General features: G+C 39.0%; 1 protein-coding gene across 1 annotated transcript in view; it reads right to left on the bottom strand.

Moving 5' to 3' along the window:
* Positions 1-21,913, bottom strand: part of cadps2 (Ca++-dependent secretion activator 2) — a 347,960-nt gene that overhangs the window by 176,473 nt on the left and 149,574 nt on the right. Inside the window, exons 10-11 of the mRNA XM_047345888.1 lie at positions 20,247-20,355; positions 15,539-15,736 (exon numbers count right to left, since the gene is read on the bottom strand). Of these exons, the coding sequence (XP_047201844.1) occupies positions 15,539-15,736; positions 20,247-20,355 (307 nt within the window). The remainder of the gene's footprint in view (positions 1-15,538; positions 15,737-20,246; positions 20,356-21,913) is intronic.

Genomic DNA, 21,913 nt, shown 5'->3' with positions numbered 1-21,913 from the left:
TTGGCGTAGTCGGTGCAATACAATACAAATTAAACAGTATAAACATATCTACAATATAATATAAATATATGTGCACAGTTTTAAGTGAGTGAGAGTAAATATAGAGCACTATAAGATGCAAGAGCAGTACAACAGTGCAGGTGATCATTGTGCAAGTAAAGCAGTGCAAGTAAAGCTGGAGTCCAAGCTGAGCGTTAATGTAACGCATAGAGTTACAGGTTACAGGTGTCCTGTCAGCAAAAAAAGGGGGGGTGTGGGGGAAAGGGAGAGTGTCAGGGTGGTTTCCGGGCTTTGTTAACCAGGCTGGTGGCAGATGGGAAAAAACTGTTCTTGTGGCGTGAGGTTTTGGTCCGGATGGACCGCAGCCTCCTGCCAGAGGGGAGAGTCTCAAAGAGTCTGTGACCGGGGTGGGAGGGATCAGCCAGAATCTTCCCTGCCCGCTTCAGGGTCCTGGAGGTGTACAGTTCCTGGAGCGACAGTAGACTGCAGCCAATCACCTTCTCAGCAGACCGAATGACACGCTGCAGCCTGCCCTTATCCTTGGCTGTAGCAGCGGCGTACCAGATGGTGATGGAGGAGGTGAGGATGGACTCAATGATGGCTGTGTAGAAGTGCACCATCATAGTCTTCGGCAGGTTGAATTTCTTCAGCTGCCGCAGGAAGAACATCCTCTGCTGGGCTTTCTTGATGAGGGAGCTGATGTTTGGCTCCCACTTGAGATCCTGGGAGATGATGGTTCCCAGGAAGCGGAAAGATTCCACAGTGTCAATTGTGGAGTCACAGAGGGTGATGGGGGCAGGTGGGGCTGGGTTCTGCCTGAAGTTCACAACCATCTCCACTGTCTTTAGAGCGTTGAGCTCAAGGTTGTTCTGGCTGCACCAGTCCAACAGATGGTCCACCTCCCATCTGTACGCAGACTCATCACCATCAGAGATGAGTCCGATCAGGGTGGTGTCGTCCGCAAACTTCAGAAGCTTGACAGACTGGTGACTGGAGGTGCAGCTGTTGGTGTATGATGTTATCCCCACAGAAGTTTATATACTCGGTTACACACTCAGTCATGCCATTGATGTCCTCTTCATGTGGCTGGCACAGTGCGTCCCAGTCTGTAGCCTCAAAGCAACCTTGCAGAGCTTCTTCAGCTTCCTGTGACCATTTTCTCACAGTCCTCTTCATTACAAGTTGCCTCTGAACAAGGAGCTTATATTTCGAGCAGGGAAAAACAAGATTGTGATCTGATTTGCCTAGAGGAGGTCTTGCTGTAGAGATGTATGAGTCCTTGACATTTGCATACAACAAATCCGATGTTTTGTTTTCTCTGGTAGAGCAGCTGACAAACTGTTGAAACGTTGGAAGTGTAGCAGAGAGTGAAGCATGGTTAAAATCTCCAGAAATTGCCACAAAAGCATTGGGGTTTTGTGTCTGTAGCTTAGCAACAACTGAGCTGATGGCATGACATGCAGTGTCAGCAACAGCAGAAGGTGGAACGTAAACTGTTGCCAAAATAACACTGGTGAACTCTCTGGGTAAATAATATGGACGAAAACTTACTGCCAACAGTTCAATATCTGGACTGCAGAGATGACACTTCACAATTACATGTCCTGGATTACACCATCTGTTCACAAGTACTGCCAGTCCACCTCCTTTACATTTGCCGCTCCTCTTTAAACCTCGGTCTGCTTGTATGATTAAAAAGCCCGGTAGAGAGACGCTGGAGTCGGGGATATGATCCTGCAGCCATGTCTCAGTAAAACACATAATAGTGCATGCCCGGTACTCTGGCTGGGTCCTTTGTAGGGCTTGGAGTTCATCCAACTTGTTTCCCAACGATCTCACATTGCCCATCATAATCAACAGAAGAGATGGTTTGAACTTCCTCCTTCTCTCTCTTCTCTTAGCTCCTGCTCTGCATCCACAGCATCTCATTTTCAACTCATCAGGGATTTGGGGTTGTAGTTGAAGTATTATTTGAGCTTTTGAGAGATTAATCAGCTGCTCCCAGTTATAAAAAACAACCCTGTTGCCATGGCAATACATCATAACAAATGTCAAAAAATAGAAAGTATTAGGAAAAATCCCCCAGGCTGCACAGCATCTGACACCGAAGAGGACAGTTTTCCAAAAAAAAAAATATATATATATCAACTGTATCCACCACAAGAGGAATAGTTCCCAAAAAAGAATAAATCAGAATCAAAAGTAACAGAGCTACTCCAACCTGCTGCCACCTTGAGCGGCACAATTCTAGTAATGTCTCTGATTCAGCAAACCATTTATATAGGCTTAAATCCGTACATGCATAGAAAAGGACAGAAACTTCAGCAATTCCAAACCAGTGGACTTTGTACAAAAAGTGTGGTGGAGAAAATCTTCAGAACTGTTGTGAAATGAAAACCCTTCCACCAGCCACTCTGATAGTAGCTGGGTACCTTCGTCCACTGCTACAACCCTGGAGCCTCTCTACAAGCCGTTTACTGCTTGTTCCAGATATTTAGATTGTAGTTTCTAGAGATTTCAGTAATGCAAACCTTAAAATGATCGTCTCCAAATATCACCAGTTTGTCAACCTTCCAACCACAGGAACTAACATGGACCAGTTTGGATAGGTCACTAATGCCTCTATCCAAGGGACATGTAGAAATTATTCTATGGCAGGTCTAATACATTGAATGAAAAATCAAAGAATAAAAATGCCCACTCATTGGTGAACAGGTGCTGATGTGAGGAGGAGGAGAAGCAGGGTTAACCTGAAAAAGCTGCAGATCTGTAGGAAGTTTATAGCCACTCTTATTGAGAACAAAGGTCATTTGAATTTAGCTCTTCCAGTTTTTCATTTCTTTTCAGAACCTGGAATTATCATACAAACAAACAACTTCAGATATTTCAAAAGAAAAGAATTGGATGCATGTCGGAATTTATTGTTGATTTTATTTGATCGATAAAGGGTCAAAATATACATACAGTTTCAACTATGTACATACACTTCCAACATTTACTATATTTATTTGGTTAAATGTCCCTCAATAAGTTGGAGGGAAAACAGAAACCTTTTTGCAGGCATGAACAAGTTCTTGACAAAACCTTGGCTGGACATTTAACCACTCTTCTAGGCAGAATTGGTAGAATTAATTTCAATTGGGAGATTTTCTAGCACAGACTGGCCTTTAAATGGACATCAGAGCTCTGAGGTCCACTGATCAGGCTCTATTGTTAGTCCCAAGAACAAGGTTTAGGACCCGCAGGGATCAGGCATCCATGCCGTCGCAACCCGATCGTGGAATTCCCTTGCATTGTTTTTACGTTGTGTCAACTCCGTTGATCAAATCAAAATGCAGCTAAAAACATATTTGTACAGACAGGCTTTTAATTATTGCAATATTTATAAATGTGATGTTTATATTTACTTAGCTTTTTTTATGTGTTTTGTGAAGCACTCTGTGATTTTATCTCTGAAAGGGGCTATGCAAATAACATTTTTCTTACTTAAGTATAACCTATAATTTATCTGATAATGTTCAAGGTTCTCCTGCTTCATCCATTCCAAACAGTTCTAGTGGATGTTTGGAATAACTGTCTTCCTAGAAAACCCAATTGTCTGAAAACTTCAGCCAAGCAGAATCTGTCAATTTTGGAGCGGGACTTCTTTCTTAAGTTAAGTTGATTTACCTGGTTTTTGAACGGATAAAGCAGGCCAAAATATGAAGCCTTGGAAAATGACCTGAAATCAACCATAGTTGAGCCTGTGCCAGTAACCATCCATCCATCATCTTGTTAGATTTATGATTATTGATTATAAATACTTATCAAAAATTATAATTAAAAAATAATAGTTTAGAAGAAATAACTTCTAACCAAAAATAATTTCTTACAAATAAAGATCAGAGATACACTCTGGTGGTGTGATTATTGAGCTCACGGCACTTAATAATTACAATTAGTTAATCATCATTAATAATTGATCATTATTAACCAAAACCATGGTAAATGTGTTATCAACGGTTTCACTGAATAGTGGGATTCTAACCTTATCTTGACAGATATTCACTCTTACACAAAATAAACACAAAGCTGTCTTTTTATCTATGTGAAAATGTATTAAACCAATAGTCTCTCTTACAAACAAGCTATTCTGGTCCAACAACGTTCACCTAACTAAGCATGCACTATTCTACAAAAGAGCATTCACTAATAATCAAAAATAAGGATATGTGTTGAGGGTAGATGGAGATCAAACCAGCAGTTTATGGACAAACTTCAAAGGTAATAAAATGATGGAACGAACAATGTAGTGGCCAGGCCACGAGGTCCAGACTGAAGTGTGTTTTTAATGAAAAACTTCCAAAGTTCAGCTTTATCTCCTGGCTGATTGGCAATCAGAAGGACAAACGCATCCAACTTGAAAGCAACCGCTCGTTGTGGCTCCACAGAATTCAGACAGTAAATCAACAGAGTTCAACATAAAACACTTCAACCAACATTGCATGCAACAAGATAACACCTTGGATTAACTACTGGTGATCCTAACTCACCTTAACTATGCCTCACCCTGCCCAGACCTCTAAATACACCTATCTGTTTTAATATAAAATGAATGAAATGACTTTGACGTCAATTTCTTCTCTTCACCAGCTTGAGGATGGGTTGTGGGTTTGAAGAAAAACAGAGGGGAAGCAGAGGGGAGCCAGAGTGTCACGCGTCCATGATCGACTCAAAAACGGTAAAATTCTCATCCATCCGCTGCGACGTGCAGAGAATGCGGACATAGCTCATACTTTGGGCATACAAGTATATAAGGCTGGTTCTTGACATAGTCATGTCAACTCAAACTTATTTATATAGCGCATGTAAAAAAGAACCACAGTTTACCCAAGGTGCATTACATAATAAAAGTGCATAGGCCATATAGGTGGTGCCCTGCTGTAACAACTAAACAAAGTAATAGATGCAGAATAAACAGAAAAAAGTATTAATGTCCAGCCCTGACAGGTGCTATATTACCATGCTCTGTACAAAAAACATATACAAACAACAACATGGATACTGTAGTTGCTGTGTATCTCTGTAAGTGTAGTAAAAGCCCCATTTTATAAATCCAGAATCTCAACTAAATTGTTTGTTATGTTGAACAAATCAAGTAGTCTTTTTACTTCAGCTGCATGATTTTCTTGTACTGTATAGCAACTGTTAAATCTTGACTACAATCCATCATGGACAGATGCACAGGCCAACTTTTTGCCAGGCCTAAAAGTCAATTTTTACCATGCCTATAAAATAGCTAAACTTTCAAACCTTTTTAAACCTCCATAGAGACAGAATACCATATGAACTGTAACTTCCAAATGGATTCTCATTTTCTTTTCAATATATTTTTCCCACACATTTGACCTTTTTCAATAGGACATCATTTTAGAAAACCAACCGTATCATCTATTAACAACTGTCCCACAACCTTCTCCTATGATGCTATATGTTGTGAAACGAAATACGTTTGATAACACATAGTTTACACAGCTAACACAGACTGCAAACACCAATATTCAAGTTTTCTATATAACATATTAAAACTTGAATAGCTTGTCAGCATTATTAAACCTTGAATAAATAAAGCTGCTGTGCCCAGATCTACAAAATACCGGAGAAGCATACTCCCATGACCACCTCAGCGATTCCACAGGTGTAAAGATCTGGTCCTCCTGTCAGAACCTCCTCTCAAACACCCCAACATAAAAATTTTCAGGGAGGCTGAGAAGCATGAACCCTCCATAAATGGAACACACCCAACGGTCCCCTTTCTCAAAAATTGGGACCACCACCCCAGTCTTCAACTCCACACCTGGTGCCCTGCCACAAGGGAGCTTTTACATTACCTTGTCTACCTCTGCCACAGCGATAAAATTAGATTTTCCCAAGTGATAAGCATACACAGCTTGGAACCGCCCCTTGTTCCTCTTTCAGTGTTGTTAAACAGTTTCCCAGAACGTCCCTGAGGCCAGCTGAAAGTCTCTCTATATAGCTTCTCAAAATTCCTCTCATCCCTGAGATTTTGCTTCCGAAACCACAGAAGCATCAGTCAATCACATAATCAATTGTTGACCTTTGGTCCAGGGTGGCCTGGTACCAAGAATACTTATGAATATCATTGTGCTTGGACATGGTGTTCATTATGGACAATCCTCTTTTGACTTCTGTGCCTCACACAGAAGTCAACTAACAAACACAGCTTGGGTTAAGTTTGGAGAGGCAGTTCCTCCCAATCACATTTCTCTAGGTAATACCGTTGTTGCCTACATGGACATTGAAGTTCCCCAGATGGTACTCCTTCCAGGACTCCATCCTGAGAATCCAGGAATAGAGAAAGAGACATCAGCTCTTTCCACTTCAATGGGTCAGTTTTCACAAGAAGCTGCAGATTAATTTCTATGTATTAGCATTTTCTATGTGCCATGCTATACAGGTACTTCAGAGTGAGCAGCAAATTACCAATTACTGAAGGATATGATGCTTTTATTAAAGTAAAGTTGTGTGACATTTACACTGCATCAATGTAGTATGTGTGGTTAATGCAGTCACTGGATTGCTTGACATTAGATAATACAAAACAAAGTTTCAGGGAAGTCATTTAGCAGCTTAGCATTATTACATATCTGCCTATTAGAATATAGATTTACAGAATGAAATTTCCAACACTATGAAATCAGACAAACAAAGCTTATAAATGTAATGGTTCTCTGTGGGGGATGAAGATCGTGATTTAATATAAAATTGTGGCTATAAATTTGTGATGATGATATAAATTTAACATCTTTGTGGTCTACAAAGGAATTAACTGCTGGAATCAGTTACAGTAAAGTACAAGGGTAATTTGGCAGTGCACCAAACCATCCCAAACAAGCTATGGTGTCAACAACTGTATTAAGTCAGGTAGGTATTGGGAGTGGGAAGAAATCTTGCTATATTGACAATGTCTGACATAACGTCATAAAAGAATTGAAGAAACCCTCGCCAGTTTGAAATCATTGGTTATATGGACAAGTCAAACCTGGGCTCAATTATTGATTTGATTACAGACACTAATTGGAGTTTTTAAAAATACAATTTTATTTTTCTAAGCTCTAAGTAAACAAAGATCATTAATAACGAATTTTAGTATTGAAAAAGATATTGCTAAAAGTTGTGTATTGTCTTATCTTGTGACTTGGATCTAGCAAAACCAGGACAATAAAATTGTCTAGGTGAGGGGACTAGAACCACAGGCACATGTAAGCCTGAAAGAAAATCCGAAGTCTTCACCTCACAATGTCATATCATTGTTTTAATTAAATATTGGTGATATATTTCTATTTTTGGTGACTTAATATCTTATGTTGTTTTAGCTAACAGAATATTTTCCACTGGAGTCCTGGTCTCTTGGAGTAACCATCTCTTAAAAAATGTGTGTGAGAAACAACCTGCTTGATTAACCATTTACATTTAGCAATGCTTATACAATTCTTTGATAAATAAAATCTAACAAAACTCAATTAAATATTTCTATCTTGTCATTTTATCCACCTTCTCTGTGCATGTGTGCGTGTGTGTGTTTGTGTATCTGTGTGAGGAGGTGGGACAGTGGTGGTGGGTTTCTCTACTTAATCTCTCCATAACCATGTGGTCTAGGCTTCATTGGCATTGTCACACCAACAGTCACATCTATGTGACATCCTTGTCTGAAAGATAGTAGCAGCAACTGATGGCAGGTTATTGATGCAGAGCAGGAGGAAGAAGAGGACAAGGAGCGCTTCAGAAGCAGGTGCAAAATGCTGAAAGATGTGACATGATCTGCCTGTCGGACCAAAACAGCTCTGGTGATGTCAGGGCAAGCCAGGATGAAGATGCGGGCAGACAAGTCTATCAGCGTCATTCTGGCTGAGCATAGATTCTCCTCATGAGTGCGCAAACAGACAAACTCAACCGACATAAAAGTTTCAAAAGGCCACATGAACATGTCCTCAGCTGCCGAGAGTCTGAGAGGTTGAGAAGAATGGACAGCTTTTATGTTTTGCCTCAGGGCCACCTGCATTTTCTAAAATAATAATTAAAAAAACACATCAATGACAGCGGTGATGTACATGAAAACAAACTGGGGAGCCAGTCTTTCTTTATCTGGTAACATTGAAGACAAAGCTTAAGGTCTGTAGTGGGAAAGGTGGTCAGAGACAAAGATCTCTGAAGGTTTTGATGGAAACTTGATTGGACTTTGCAGGTCGCTTCAGTGCTCGACCATTTCATAATTTTAACTGTCCAAAAACATATTTGCTGAAATTTCATCGCAACCTTAAGTCTCAACATATTGTCTTTTCTAAATTCCTCACTTAAAAAATAAAGAAAACCTGTTGCTGGGGTGTGTTATAGTGTTTTACTTACGTACAAATTAAAATGCGATTGATGGCTGTAAGAAATAGTTTTTCTATCTTAAAACCACATCTCCATCACTTAAAGTTTAGCGAATCTGATCGCAAAATGTATTTGCTTGTTTTCTCAATTGGGTAATAATCAATATTTCACTGTAACTGATATCAAAAGAATTTTTAGATACCCATGGTCACAGTTAGGGCTGCACCTAATGATTATTTTAGTAATCAAGTTTTCTATCGATAATTTTGATGATTAATCGAGTAATCAGACAAAAAAATTGCCACATTTTGCAGAGTTTTTTAAACTACTTGAGCTTATTTTAAGAGTAATGGAAATACATGAAACAGAAAATGTAAGTAAACAAATAATTAAATTACTTTAAAAAAATATATAAATGTATTGTTTAAAGTGCAATTACATACCATGTCTTTAGCATACGCACACAAAAGCTACAACAAATGTTCTAACATTTATCATGCAAAAAGCTCAGCCCTTTCTAGTTGACCTAACATCAGTACGGTGCTAGATGCCCCTGAAGTGAAAATACCAGACACAAACAAAGAAGTGCAGAAAGTGTCATTTGTATATTCCATTCTGGATTTTATATCAAAAAACATGATGTTATCCAGATAAAATAGAACCCTTGTAAGTGCACAAAAAAATACTTTATTGTTTTTTGTGCAAAACCAGACAGGAAATAAAAACTAATTACACATTACTTATCAAAAAGGTAAACAGCAAATTCAAATTCAGGCATAATAAACAAGCCTTTTATATATCCAACCTCACATTCACTTTCTTTGCGAATTATTACTTGTCACACAATAGGTCAAACAGATCTTATCAAAACAGGAAAGTATACACAGTGCAATGTTATCAGTGCAATTTTTGCTGAATCTTTATAGTTTTTTTTTTTTTTGCCAACTGCCATAAAATAACACAGCAAAAAGCTTCGTCGCACATACGAGTGGTCTCGTTCTACAGACATGTGCTGTGTTCCATCAGTAAAATATGTCTTTCTGGTGTGCTGTCAAAGTGTGGGTTGGTAATAAATGCACCAACTTACTCTCGAAGTGACACATGGGGGGACTGGGTGTATTGTCCCGTGGGGGTTGAGAGAGAGGAGAGGGTCTCCACCACTGCAGCTGATGTTTCCTGCTCAGGTGTTGCAGCATCGAGGACGTGTGTGTCTGTGTGTGTGTTTGTGTGTGTGTGTGTGTGTATGTACGTGCGTGCGTGCGTACGTACGTGAGGTCACTTTTCCTACGATACATATTTCAAAGGCTTTACTTAATTAAAAACTGCTTTAAATACAGTTGCAGAGCTCTAAAAACAAAAAGTGGAATGGCAGTACATGGCTTTTAAGCCATAAATGCTCTGAAACAAGAATAATGCAGTACTGGTCTGATTTCACAGTTTTTACAGCACATGTTTTAGATCCACAGTAAAAATGTAGACAAAAAAATGAGCTTAGATGTTTACGTTCTGGGGAAAAAACTGATACTGGGAGGAAAATGTAAAGTATATTTGAAACTATTCTTTTAGTGATAAAGAAACATTTCTGCAGGGTACTCAACTTCTTTGACTTTGACAGGAGATCTTTTAAGGATGGGAGCTAAACCTCGCAAAACAAAAAACAAACGTCTTGATCACCAGATTAATAAAAACAAACAAAGAAAGAAAAATAAGCTACTGTTCTATCCGGCTCACTTTGGCCTAAGTATTGTTTGTCTTTAATTGTGGTTTGCTTTACCCTTTGTTCCTTTATTTTCCTGGAAAGCAATTACCCCAAAATATGAATAGTAATATTCAAATAAACTTGTGCCTTAAATGTTAGGGCTACTGTGTTTGAAAAATGTGTGTTTGCTCCAAAATTATCCAGGGCAGTGGTAAATCACTGGTGAGACCTTAGCTGGTAATTATCTTATTTCAACATAGCAAGAAAGACTTTTAGTGTGGCAACAATAATGGTCAGGGTCTTAGTTCAATTCTTGCATAATTTAACGTGTAAACAGTTTTCATTATGCTTGTTCATTCATGCTTGTAATGGCTTCTTTATCTAAATCCAATCTTAAACAGTAGAAAAATTAAAGATGTACTGATCATACACCGAACAAATATCATCTGAATTTGATAAACAGTTATGTTAATAAACGTGTGCAAACTTGTAGTCATCATTGGTATTTAACAGTCATATTTCATTCTGATGAACACACACCTATAGGCTTTACAGAGGAGCTGAGGGTTTCACAGAAACAACAATTATTCCAGTGAACGACTTTCTGTCAAACCCAATAAGCAATGATATAAAGAACAGCAGCTAGCACCTAGTTAGGAGCTATTTTAGGGACATCACCTATTTCCTCCATCAAACAGCATGTCAGCACTTGTCGCCACTGACACTTCAATCTCTTCTATTAAACACTAATGAGTGGTGGTGAGAATGGAAAGCTATTACAGCAAATTACACATATACGGCAATAATCAGCTCTCAGCATGAAACTCTCATGCAGCCAGGCCTAGCTTGGCAGGAAGCAAGAATTCAGACAAAATCTACTGCAAACATGGAACAAATAAAATAATTTGCAAATAATGTGCATGTGTGTGTGTGAGAGAGGAGACAAATAAAAATTTAGGAAATAATGGTTAATACAGGGAAGAGAAATAAAAAAGGAAATTAATTGGAGCTATCAAAATATCGAGAGGAAGCTCCACAGTTTCTGACTACAGATTAGATATTATTTATATACACAGAAGAAAGAATATGAAAGACAGGAGGAGAGTAACAAGAAATGGAGATAAGGTATCATCTGACAAGGAATGTATTCAATAGTAAAAAGGACAAACTGAACAAAAACTGCCAGAAACCTGGAGAATACAGGACTGTAAAATAAGACGTAACATGCCCATTTGGCAGTATGAAGACAGACTGTCTGGAGTAATAAAAAGTGGTAGAGATTCAGAGGCAAGAAAAGTCTGGCAGGAAAAAAAAAAATGGAAGATGTTTTTATGGAGCAATTTTAGGTAATTTTTGAGAATGGCTTTCACTATTTAACCCCATATTGTCCTGTAGGGGTCCCACATGGCTCCATACTTGGACCAGTGTTTTTCAGGTATTTGTTACTGATTTATCTGATGTCTCTTCAAATCTTAATCTCTAAATGTATGCAGAGGACACGGTGGTTTTTACACATGCAAAAAATTATCAAAGAATGTAATAAAATGTCACATTAGCTTTTGAATCAACTGGATTGGTTTTTTTTAAATCTTTCCCTTTGTCGACTACTACAAAAAAATTAGGAACAGTGTTCTTCAAACAACTAAGTTTTAATTTTGATATTTTTGGGAGGGGGGAAAGGCTTAGTTATGAGTAAATTCCATAACTATAAACTCCACAACTGGACTCCAGAAAAGTTGGCAAACTGTTAAATATCATGTTTAAAATTTTAAATAATGAAGAACATATTTAATGGTTGTGCTATGTAGCTTCTAGGGTTGGGACGATACTGAAATTTCTAACTCAATACAGATATTAAGAAAAATACTTTATATTGTTTTTGATACTGCATCAACATTTTTTTTGAAGACACAGAGTTATTTCTATTAAAGTGCAGGAAATGTTATTAACAGCAGTATGTGGATATTTTCAAATATTTTCACTGCTTTATTTAGGACAAAACCATTTAGAAAAAGTATATATTTTAAACGTGTTACTTCCCGGTTTTGTAAATCAGTAAAGGACATAACAGTAAGTTATTATTTATTTTTGTATACATGGGCTTTCTTTTATCCGTCAATTTGCTGCAGATACACAGAAATGTTCCAATTGAGGGAAAAAAATAAGGGATTATTTTAGTCTTCAACAAATTTTCTTTTCATTGTAAACATTAATCTGGTGCATGTCAAACATGTTTTAAAGTGTAAGTAAGGATCAGGTCCATCCAAATATTTTCAGCAGCAGCACTGTACAGTTTGTGTTTCAGGTTATTTTACATTATATTGCTTTTGGTGATCAACTCCAGTCAGCATTACGGGATCTGACTAGTTTCAGCTCTAATTTTCAGTGTTTTTTAGTGAAAACGTCAAGGTTTTGTTGTTTTTCTACTTTTCATCTACACAACAGCAGAGCTTTTTTTCTCTGAAAATGGCACGATTTGAAGCGTTCCAGAGGCCCTGTTTATACGACAAAGATTCATTGAAAACTGATTTTTTTTTCATTTCTGTTAACAGATCTAGATGAAAATGTTTTTTATTACAATTTCCATACACATGGCACTAGTAGAAATGTAAAAACAGAGCAATTCCCCTGCCATGTCAATAGTAATGGGTATGTTTTTGAAACTCAACAAAATGCACAAACACTTCCAGCTTAAAAAAAGGGAAAAAGGAAAAAACGTTGATGGAGAACCATGGTCAGATTCAAAAAGATTCAGCCAGACAAGTACTTTTATTTCTTCATCTTGTGTGGGTTTTGAACTGGTCAGCATCTGTTATATTGTGCTCGTGCACATTAGTTTATATTGATTTTAATCATACTGCTTATGTCCCAGGGCTTCCCCATACAGGAAAATTCTGTTTTCCCTGTCTACACAAAAACAGTGACTGGGATGTTTTTGAACTTTAAAACTCTAGAACATGTTTTCAAATCATGCAATTTTTAGAGAATAAAAATCGACCTTGTCATGTAGACGAACCGCAGAAACCCAAAAAAACGTATGTTTTCATCAAAAAACATTAAAACAGGGCCAGAGTATAACAGTTTCAAAACATTCCGGTCTCAATTGCCAAGTAGAGAGGATGACAATGGAGGGAATAATGCAAAGGGAAGACCAGGCACATCCGCAGTATGACTGAAATCAGTAGAAATTAATGCACACTCGTACAACATAACTGCTGCCGACCAATTTAAAACCCACAAAAGATGAAGATATCAACAATAAAAATGGCAGATTGCAGAGTACTTACTTCTGCTGCTGACTCATTTGACTCTAACGGTTCTCCATCAAAGTTATAAGTTTTCTTCTGGGTCCACAGTTTGTTAAATTATACTCGCATTAATGTTAGCCACATTAGCCATTAATTCCTTAACCACTAACCAGGGGTTTTCAGTGGTAGGTCACTGGTGACTTTATCTCTTCATTATTTTGTTGCAAACTAAGCTGTCCACTGATGAGCATTTATCTCCATTTAATGTGCCGTGCAGTGTGGATGCAGCACCGACTCTGTACCTAGAAAACACATCTCAACGGGGAAGCTCAGACTGACTCAAAACCCTAGCAGTGATTTAAATGTTAGCTTATGTCAGTTGGAACGCTTAACTGTTGCAGATACCAGGAGCTTTATTGACATTTTTAAGTTGCTCTGAAACATTGGAGTGTTAGTTGTAGCGTTAGAACAGCTAGCATCTAAGTTTATCAGCATCTTGTCCGCACATTGTCCGTCTGCCTCATAGATGAAGGACCTCCCAACTACACTATTGCATTTGGTTCATCGGCTAATGGGTCCCACAAGCTCTTGTCCAGATGTAGTTTCCATGTTAGCGGAGTTTTAAACTTTCAGCAGGATCTCAGTTTTATTCTCAGCCATTATTATTCAGGTGAGCCGCGGGGAGGGGCTAAGTGTCTTGTGTTACGACAGCGCTCCTGTCTTATGAAGGGGGACAACTTTGGGGGAAGAAGGAGGGTTTGTTTATATCAATTTTGACCCGAGAGAGTCTCTACCAGCCAGGTCCCAAAACCCCGGAATCCAGTCTAAGACCAGACCCAGAAAGTATTTTGTCTGGATCACAAAGCATTTTCTCATTTATTATATAGGTACAGACATATTCCTGCCAGCTGCCACTTCTGACTTTTGAACAGACGCGACGGGCAGCTATTTGGGTCAGCAACGTTCTGGTCCACACTCCAACCCAACTGGTGATGGTAATGCACCACATCGTTGTATGCCAACCGGCAGAAAACAACAAAGAAGCTATGCGGGATCTATGGACTTATAATGAGTGGAAATCTAAAGAGACAGTATGAAACCAAATATAAGAACCTCAACCAAAGCTATCCACCTGGGTCTGACGATAAGGAGAATAAATGAACTGAGGGGACAATATGAGCGAGCTACACAGCTGATAACATAGTCTCTTACAGCACAACAGCAAGCAAAATCTTATTTGTCAAACAGAGTCCAGTTTTTTCATGTTTATGATAACAGTTTTTCACAATCCAGGATTACTTGTGGTATACTGCAGGGTTGGTGACTGGGCCAATTGTCTTTACCATATATATGCTTTCACTTTGTAAAATTATCACATAGGATGGGATACATTTCCACTACTATGCTGTTGATAGACAGCTATATTTATCCATAAATCCTGATAAAATGAGATTTGATAAAATTGAAAAAGAGATCATATTTTCAATATGTCTGCAATTCAACCCCTTTCAAAAAAAAATCTAATTTAAAATATTTCTTCTCTAAAGCACTTAATAATCAAGCTGCATCATACATCAGATATCTGATTGTTCCATAAATTCCTAACAGAGCAATTTGTTCTCAGACTGCGGTTTACTGGTGGTTTTTAGTGTCTAGAAGTAGAATGGGAGGCAGATCCTTTAGGAGGCAGTCCATGAGGCAGACACCCTGTCTACTTTTAAGACTAGGTTTAAACCTTTCCTTTTTGATTAAGCTTATAGTTAGAGGGGCTTAGGTTATCCTGAGCTATCTCTGTAGTTATGGTGCTGTAGGCTTAGTCGGCTGGAGGACATACTATTATTATTTATTTATTTATACTGACTCCTAACTCTGCTACTTTCTTCTATAACTCTCCAGTTATGAATTATTTGCTGTTGTCTAATATTAATTTTATGTTCTCTCATTGTCTGTTCTCCTCATAAAAGTTATACCTGTCTGTTTTTATTTTATTCTCTCCTGCCAGGGACTACAAAAGAAACTCAGCCTAGCCTGGCTTGTTTACAGGACCTAACCATAATTATTGGTGTTAATTTTCCCATTATAAATAAATAAATACATTCATTCAGTTTCTGGGAATCTTTCAGGTTTTACTCTGAACAAAAAATTTGAGCCTTACTTAAATGAAAACCTTTCTTCTCATCTATTGAATCAATAAATAAAACCCACTGATACCTACTGATAGCTGATGGCTTCATGTTTTCTTCTTTGTAGTTTGTACTTTTGTTGTGTATTGGTGGGATTGGTTTATACGACTGTCCAGTGGCTCTGTATATAGCCTGAACCCACAGCACTCTGTCCTGCTCGTCATCACAGGCAAACGTCACCAGGTCACCCTCCTTTACTGCATTAAAAAACACCCGACCACCCTGCAGACCTAAAAATTGCAAAAACAAAGAAGAAATTAGGGAAAATTTTGTTAGTTTGATGAACTAGTCTCTGTGGTGGCTGGTTTTAGCAGACACTTCTCTGTAGCCCCACCTGAAGGTAAAAGCCTAAACAGTTAATGTGCAGGGTGTGTGGGGTCTGCAGAGGTTTTAGGCACCCTTTTCTTGACCCTAGACCTGTATAAGTCCTGGATAGAGGGAAGGTCAGCCCTGATGATTCTCTCTGCAGACCTGATTGATTGTTGCCGTCTAGACCTGTCCTGTTTTGTGGATGAGCCAAAGCACAATGAGATGGGCGAAGACAGGACAGACTGAATGATGGCAGTGTAGAAGATGACCAGCAGCTCCTGTGGAAGGTTGTACTTGTTGAGTTGCCTCAGGAAGTACAGTCTCTGCTGGGCCTTCTTCCAAGTACTGTCTATGTATAAGGACCATCTCAGGTTTGGAGAAATAGTGCTTGCCAGGAAGCGGACGTGGTAAACAGCAGACACAGTGTTGTTGAGTATGGTGAGGGGGGTATGTGGGAGTGGTGCTCTTTGAAAGTCATCATCTCCACAGTCTTGAGTGGGTTAAGTTCCAAGTGGTTCTGACCAGACCAGCGTACCAGCCAATCCACCTCCTGTCTGTATGCAGACTCATCACAGTCCTGGATCAGTCCAATAACAGTGGTGTCATCTGCAAACTTCAGGAGTTTCACAGACGGGTCCGCTGAGGTGCAGTCATTTGTGTAGCGTTAGAAGAGGAGTGGGGGGAGAACACACACCTGCGGGGTGCTGGTGCTGATGATCCAGCCTCAAATGCTGCTGCAGGTCCTTCGGCCTCAGGCATAATGGAGAGACATTATCAGGTCCGGAGGCCCTTTTTGTTTTCAGGCCCTGAAAGAGCCTATTTACACCTTCCTCTGAGATCATAAGTGCAGGTAAGGGTGTGGTTGGCAAGAATTTGTGTCTGAAAGGGATGTGGAGGAGTTGGGTTGAGGTGTGAACTGCTGCTTTTCATACCTGCAGAAGCCATTCAGTTGATTCTAACTGAATTTCATAATGTTGAAGTCCAGCAACCAGATTGTTAAATGGTAAATGGACTGAACTTATATAGCACTTTTCCAGTCATACAGACTGCTCAAAGCGCTTTACACTAGAGCCACATTCACCCAATCGCTCACACATTTATACTGTAGGCAACGGTAGGCAACTTGAGGTTAAGTGCCTTGCCCAGGGGTACATCGACATATGGCAGGAGGAAGCTGGAATCGAACCCACAACCTTCTGATTGCAAGACGACTACTCTTCCTACTGAGCCACAGTTGCCTTGTTCGGTCTTTAATTAAGCATTTTAAAGTTAAACAGCTTTAAAAGGTTTAAACACAGCCCTCACAACAGTATTATTAGCCCACATATGCCAGTCTTCATCCTGTAAAAACAGAGGTTCTTTTTTCTAGAGCGTCGAAGATTTGGTACCAGGGATACAACCAATTTTTCCATGTTAGAGTCAAGTGAAAATAAACTAGTAAAATAAAATAAATAAATGATCATGTTTGGTAAGAAGTTTAATTTAGTGTTTCTTTTTTGATATTTTCATCTAACAAAAAGTCCCTGAAAAGTCTGTCATTGGATCTTTATCACCTGAATTCATCAAAAATCTTCCTAATGTTCAGGATCCTTTCAATGTATCTTTCAAGAGCAGGCAGGTTAAGCAATGGCAGATCCTAAGGGATTTTGGTACAGGTGAGATCATATTTGGAAATATAAAAAAACAAAAGAGGAACATGGGAAGCTTCTGTAAAAACGCCATTGATGTTACCATATGAAAACAACTAAAAGAATCCCATGAATCAAATTTAACATGACTTCACAAATTTGGTTTATTATTGGTTTAAATAGTCCAAACAAAAACAAAAGATGGGATATATTAAAGAGCATTTCTTCAGTGTTAGAGGAAGGTGCACTCAAATAAAACCTGAATGTTTGCTCAATTAACCCATATTTATCATTAGTACTTATACTATTTATCAGTACTTGGACTTTTCCATATACAGGTCCTTCTCAAAATATTAGCATATTGTGATAAAGTTCATTATTTTCCATAATGTCATGATGAAAATTTAACATTCATATATTTTAGATTCATTGCACACTAACTGAAATATTTCAGGTCTTTTATTGTCTTAATACGGATGATTTTGGCATACAGCTCATGAAAACCCAAAATTCCTATCTCACAAAATTAGCATATTTCATCCAACCAATAAAAGAAGTGTTTTTAATACAAAAAACGTCAACCTTCAAATAATCATGTACAGTTATGCACTCAATACTTGGTCGGGAATCCTTTGGCAGAAATGACTGCTTCAATGCAGCGTGGCATGGAGGCAATCAGCCTGTGGCACTGCTGAGGTCTTATGCAGGCCCAGGATGCTTCGATAGCGGCCTTTAGCTCATCCAAAGTGTTGGGTCTTGAGTCTCTCAACGTTCTCTTCACAATATCCCACAGATTATCTATGGGGTTCAGGTCAGGAGAGTTGGCAGGCCAATTGAGCACAGTGATACCATGGTCAGTAAACTATTTACCAGTGGTTTTGGCACTGTGAGCAGGTGCCAGGTCGTGCTGAAAAATGAAATCTTCATCTCCATAAAGCTTTTCAGCAGATGGAAGCATGAAGTGCTGCAAAATCTCCTGATAGCTAGCTGCAATTGACCCTGCCCTTGATAAAACACAGTGGACCAACACCAGCAGCTGACACGGCACCCCAGACCATCACTGACTGTGGGTACTTGACACTGGACTTCTGGCATTTTGGCATTTCCTTCTCCCCAGTCTTCCTCCAGACTCCTTGATTTCCGAATGACATGCAGAATTTGCTTTCATCCGATAAAAGTACTTTGGACCACTGAGCAACAGTCCAGTGCTGCTTCTCTGTAGCCCAGGTCAGGCGCTTCTGCCGCTGTTTCTGGTTCAAAAGTGGCTTGACCTGGGGAATGCGGCACCTGTAGCCCATTTCCTGCACACACCTGTGCACGGTGGCTCTGGATGTTTCTACTCCAGACTCAGTCCACTGCTTCCGCAGGTCCCCCAAGGTCTGGAATCGGCCCTTCTCCACAATCTTCCTCAGGGTCCGGTCACCTCTTCTCGTTGTGCAGCGTTTTCTGCCACACTTTTTCCTCCCCACAGACTTCCCACTGAGGTGCCTTGATACAGCACTCTGGGAACAGCCTATTCGTTCAGAAATTTATTTCTGTGTCTTACCCTCTTGCTTGAGGGTGTCAATAGTGGCCTTCTGGACAGCAGTCAGGTCGGCAGTCTTACCCATGATTGGGTTTTTGAGTGATGAATCAGGCTGGGAGTTTTAAAGGCCTCAGGAATCTTTTGCAGGTGTTTAGAGTTAACTCGTTGATTCAGATGATTAGGTTCATAGCTCGTTTAGAGACCCTTTTAATGATATGCTAATTTTGTGAGATAGGAATTTTGGGTTTTCGTGAGCTGTATGCTAAAATCATCCGTATTAAGACAATAAAAGACCTGAAATATTTCAGTTAGTGTGGAATGAATCTAAAATATATGAATGTTAAATTTTCATCATGACATTATGGAAAATAATGAACTTTATCACAATATGCTAATATTTTGAGAAGGACCTGTACACCACCTGACTGGGCCAGATCATCCAATCACTTCTCATACCACTGCTATGCTGATGGTACCCAGCTCTATCTGTCATTCCTATTTGATGACCACACGGTCTAAGAACGATTCTTGGTCTGTCTCTCTGACATATTGACATGGATGAAAGGCCCATCACCTCCAACTAAACTTCTACAGATGAACTGCTTGCCTTCTTGGCCAGCCAGACCATACACCACAATATCTGCATCCAAACTGAATCCCTACCTCTTGCTCAATCAAACGTAATTAGAAACTTGGGTGTCATGATCGATGATCAGCTGACCTTTATTGATCATGATGCTGCCGTTGCTGGATTTATTTCTTTATTTATTAAATTTTTATTTGACAGATACAATAAACAAAGATCATTACCCAAAATAAATCTGATGCCTGCATCACACTGTTTATTGCCACAACTAGTATGCAACACCAGTCCCTAGAAGGGCCTTTAACAATTAAATTCAATAAAATAGAAAGTAAAACTTAACAATAAATACAATAAAAACCCAGAAGGTGATATAAAACAATGCCTTTAGAACCCTTAAAACAATATTTAAAAATGAGATGCTTCATCTTTATTCAAATCTTAAGCCTAGAAGTGAACATTTTAACATCAGTCTTGAAGTCAGATGGCAGTGAGTTCCAGAGCTTACAACTCTTAACAGAGAAGGCAGTCTGTGCAAAGATGGTCCTGGAGTTTGGTATTTTACAGTCCTGATTTATGTTGCTTCTGGTGACTCTATTACTGTTCTGTCTCTCAACAAAGTTTCTTAAAGACATCTTTAAGAAACAGGAATATCTGTAGATGGATCAGCATTATTTCATAGTGGCCTGGCCTACCTGTCTGAGGGTCGCAGTAGTCCACAGTGTACCCCTCCAGCTGCATCAGCTCCTGAGGCTCAGCTTTCCTCTCTCTGTAGCTGCACATTGCAAATGTGTATTGACTCACCTGAGGGAAGTAGACACATAGTGACTATATGTACAATATGCTGCTAACACCTCAGAAACTAACACCTGTCAAGCAATAAGACACGTTTTGTATCTCTCTTTAGTACTAAAATAGTAGGAAGCAATAGTTCTGGCAGCACTGGCACAATGATATCAAACACAATGATTTATTTCAGCAATACAGTTAAATACGGTGCCTTGCAAAGTATTCACAACCCTATATTTCACATCTATAGATACACAATATTAAGAATCAATAAACAATGTGTCCAATAAGTACTCAAAACAAGTATATAAATGTATAAGTAGCAAATAAAAAAAAATAAAAAAATGAATCAGTCAATACATAACTAAAGACAAATAAACAAAATATGTTGATGGGGAGTCTCAGAGGTTTCTATGTGTGGAGGAAAACTAACACTGCACACCACCCTGAACAGAAACATGGTGGTGGCAGCATCATGCTGTAGGTATGCTTTTCTTCAGCAGGGACAAAGAAGCTAGCCAGAGATGATGTGAAGATGGATGTAGCTGAATCCAGGACAACCCTGGAAGAAAACCTGTTTGAGGCTGCAAAATACTTGAGACTGGGGAGGAGGCTGACGTTCCAGTGATAGAATTATCCTATCCGAGTCCAATCTTCGAGAGTTACCACTATGCAACTTTAAGAAGTATCCCTCCTCCAACACACTGGAATCAAATGGCTGAATTCCCTGTGACGTAGTCATTCAGCTCTGCAGAGGTCTGGTAGGGAGCCATTCATTTGATTTAGGTGTGCTGGAGGAGATATGACTAGTAATTGCAGGATGGTAGCCTTGAAGGACTGGACTTGGGCACCTGCGGTTTATATCAGAGCATATCTATGCGTTAGAATCCAAATGGGAATGTGTGGCAAGTCTTGAAAATGAATGTTTACAGACTTTCTCCCTCTGGTGTGACTGGATTTGAGCTATTTAAAAAAGGCAAAATTTAAGTCTTAGTAAACTCCAGCTGTTGTGCAAAGCTGTGAGAGACATGCCCTAAAAGCACCTCAAGTGAAGCGAAATGTTCCATGAAGGATTGTATTAAAGGAGGGCCAATTATAAATGCATGGCACACTTTTCAGACATCATTTTACTTCCACTTCACATTTCCGATCTACATGTAGAGTAGCATGACAACATGTGACAAGGTTCAGAGAGTATGAATACATTTTACAACCAGCAATAAAACATCAATATACACTATGGTCAAAATGTATAGATACACTTTCTCACTTAATGGATCTCTTTATTTTCATGACTATTTACATTGTAGATTCTCACCAAAGGCATCAAAACTATAAATAACACACATGGTATTATATAGTAAACAAAACGTGTGAAATAACTCTAAACCTTTTTATATTTTAGATTCTTCTAAATATCCACCCTTTGTTTTGATGACTGCTTTGTTCTCTCCATGAGCTTCATGAGGTAGTCAGCTGCAATGGTTTTCCAAAGAGTCTTGAAAGAACTTCCCAGAGATTCATTGAGAGACAGCCAAAGGGTAATATTTCAGTCATTACAGGACGGCTACTT

Source organism: Girardinichthys multiradiatus, chromosome 2, assembly GCF_021462225.1.
Source record: "Girardinichthys multiradiatus isolate DD_20200921_A chromosome 2, DD_fGirMul_XY1, whole genome shotgun sequence".
Classification (NCBI taxonomy): Eukaryota; Metazoa; Chordata; class Actinopteri; order Cyprinodontiformes; family Goodeidae; genus Girardinichthys; species Girardinichthys multiradiatus.
This window is presented reverse-complemented; position numbering and strand designations above follow the sequence as displayed.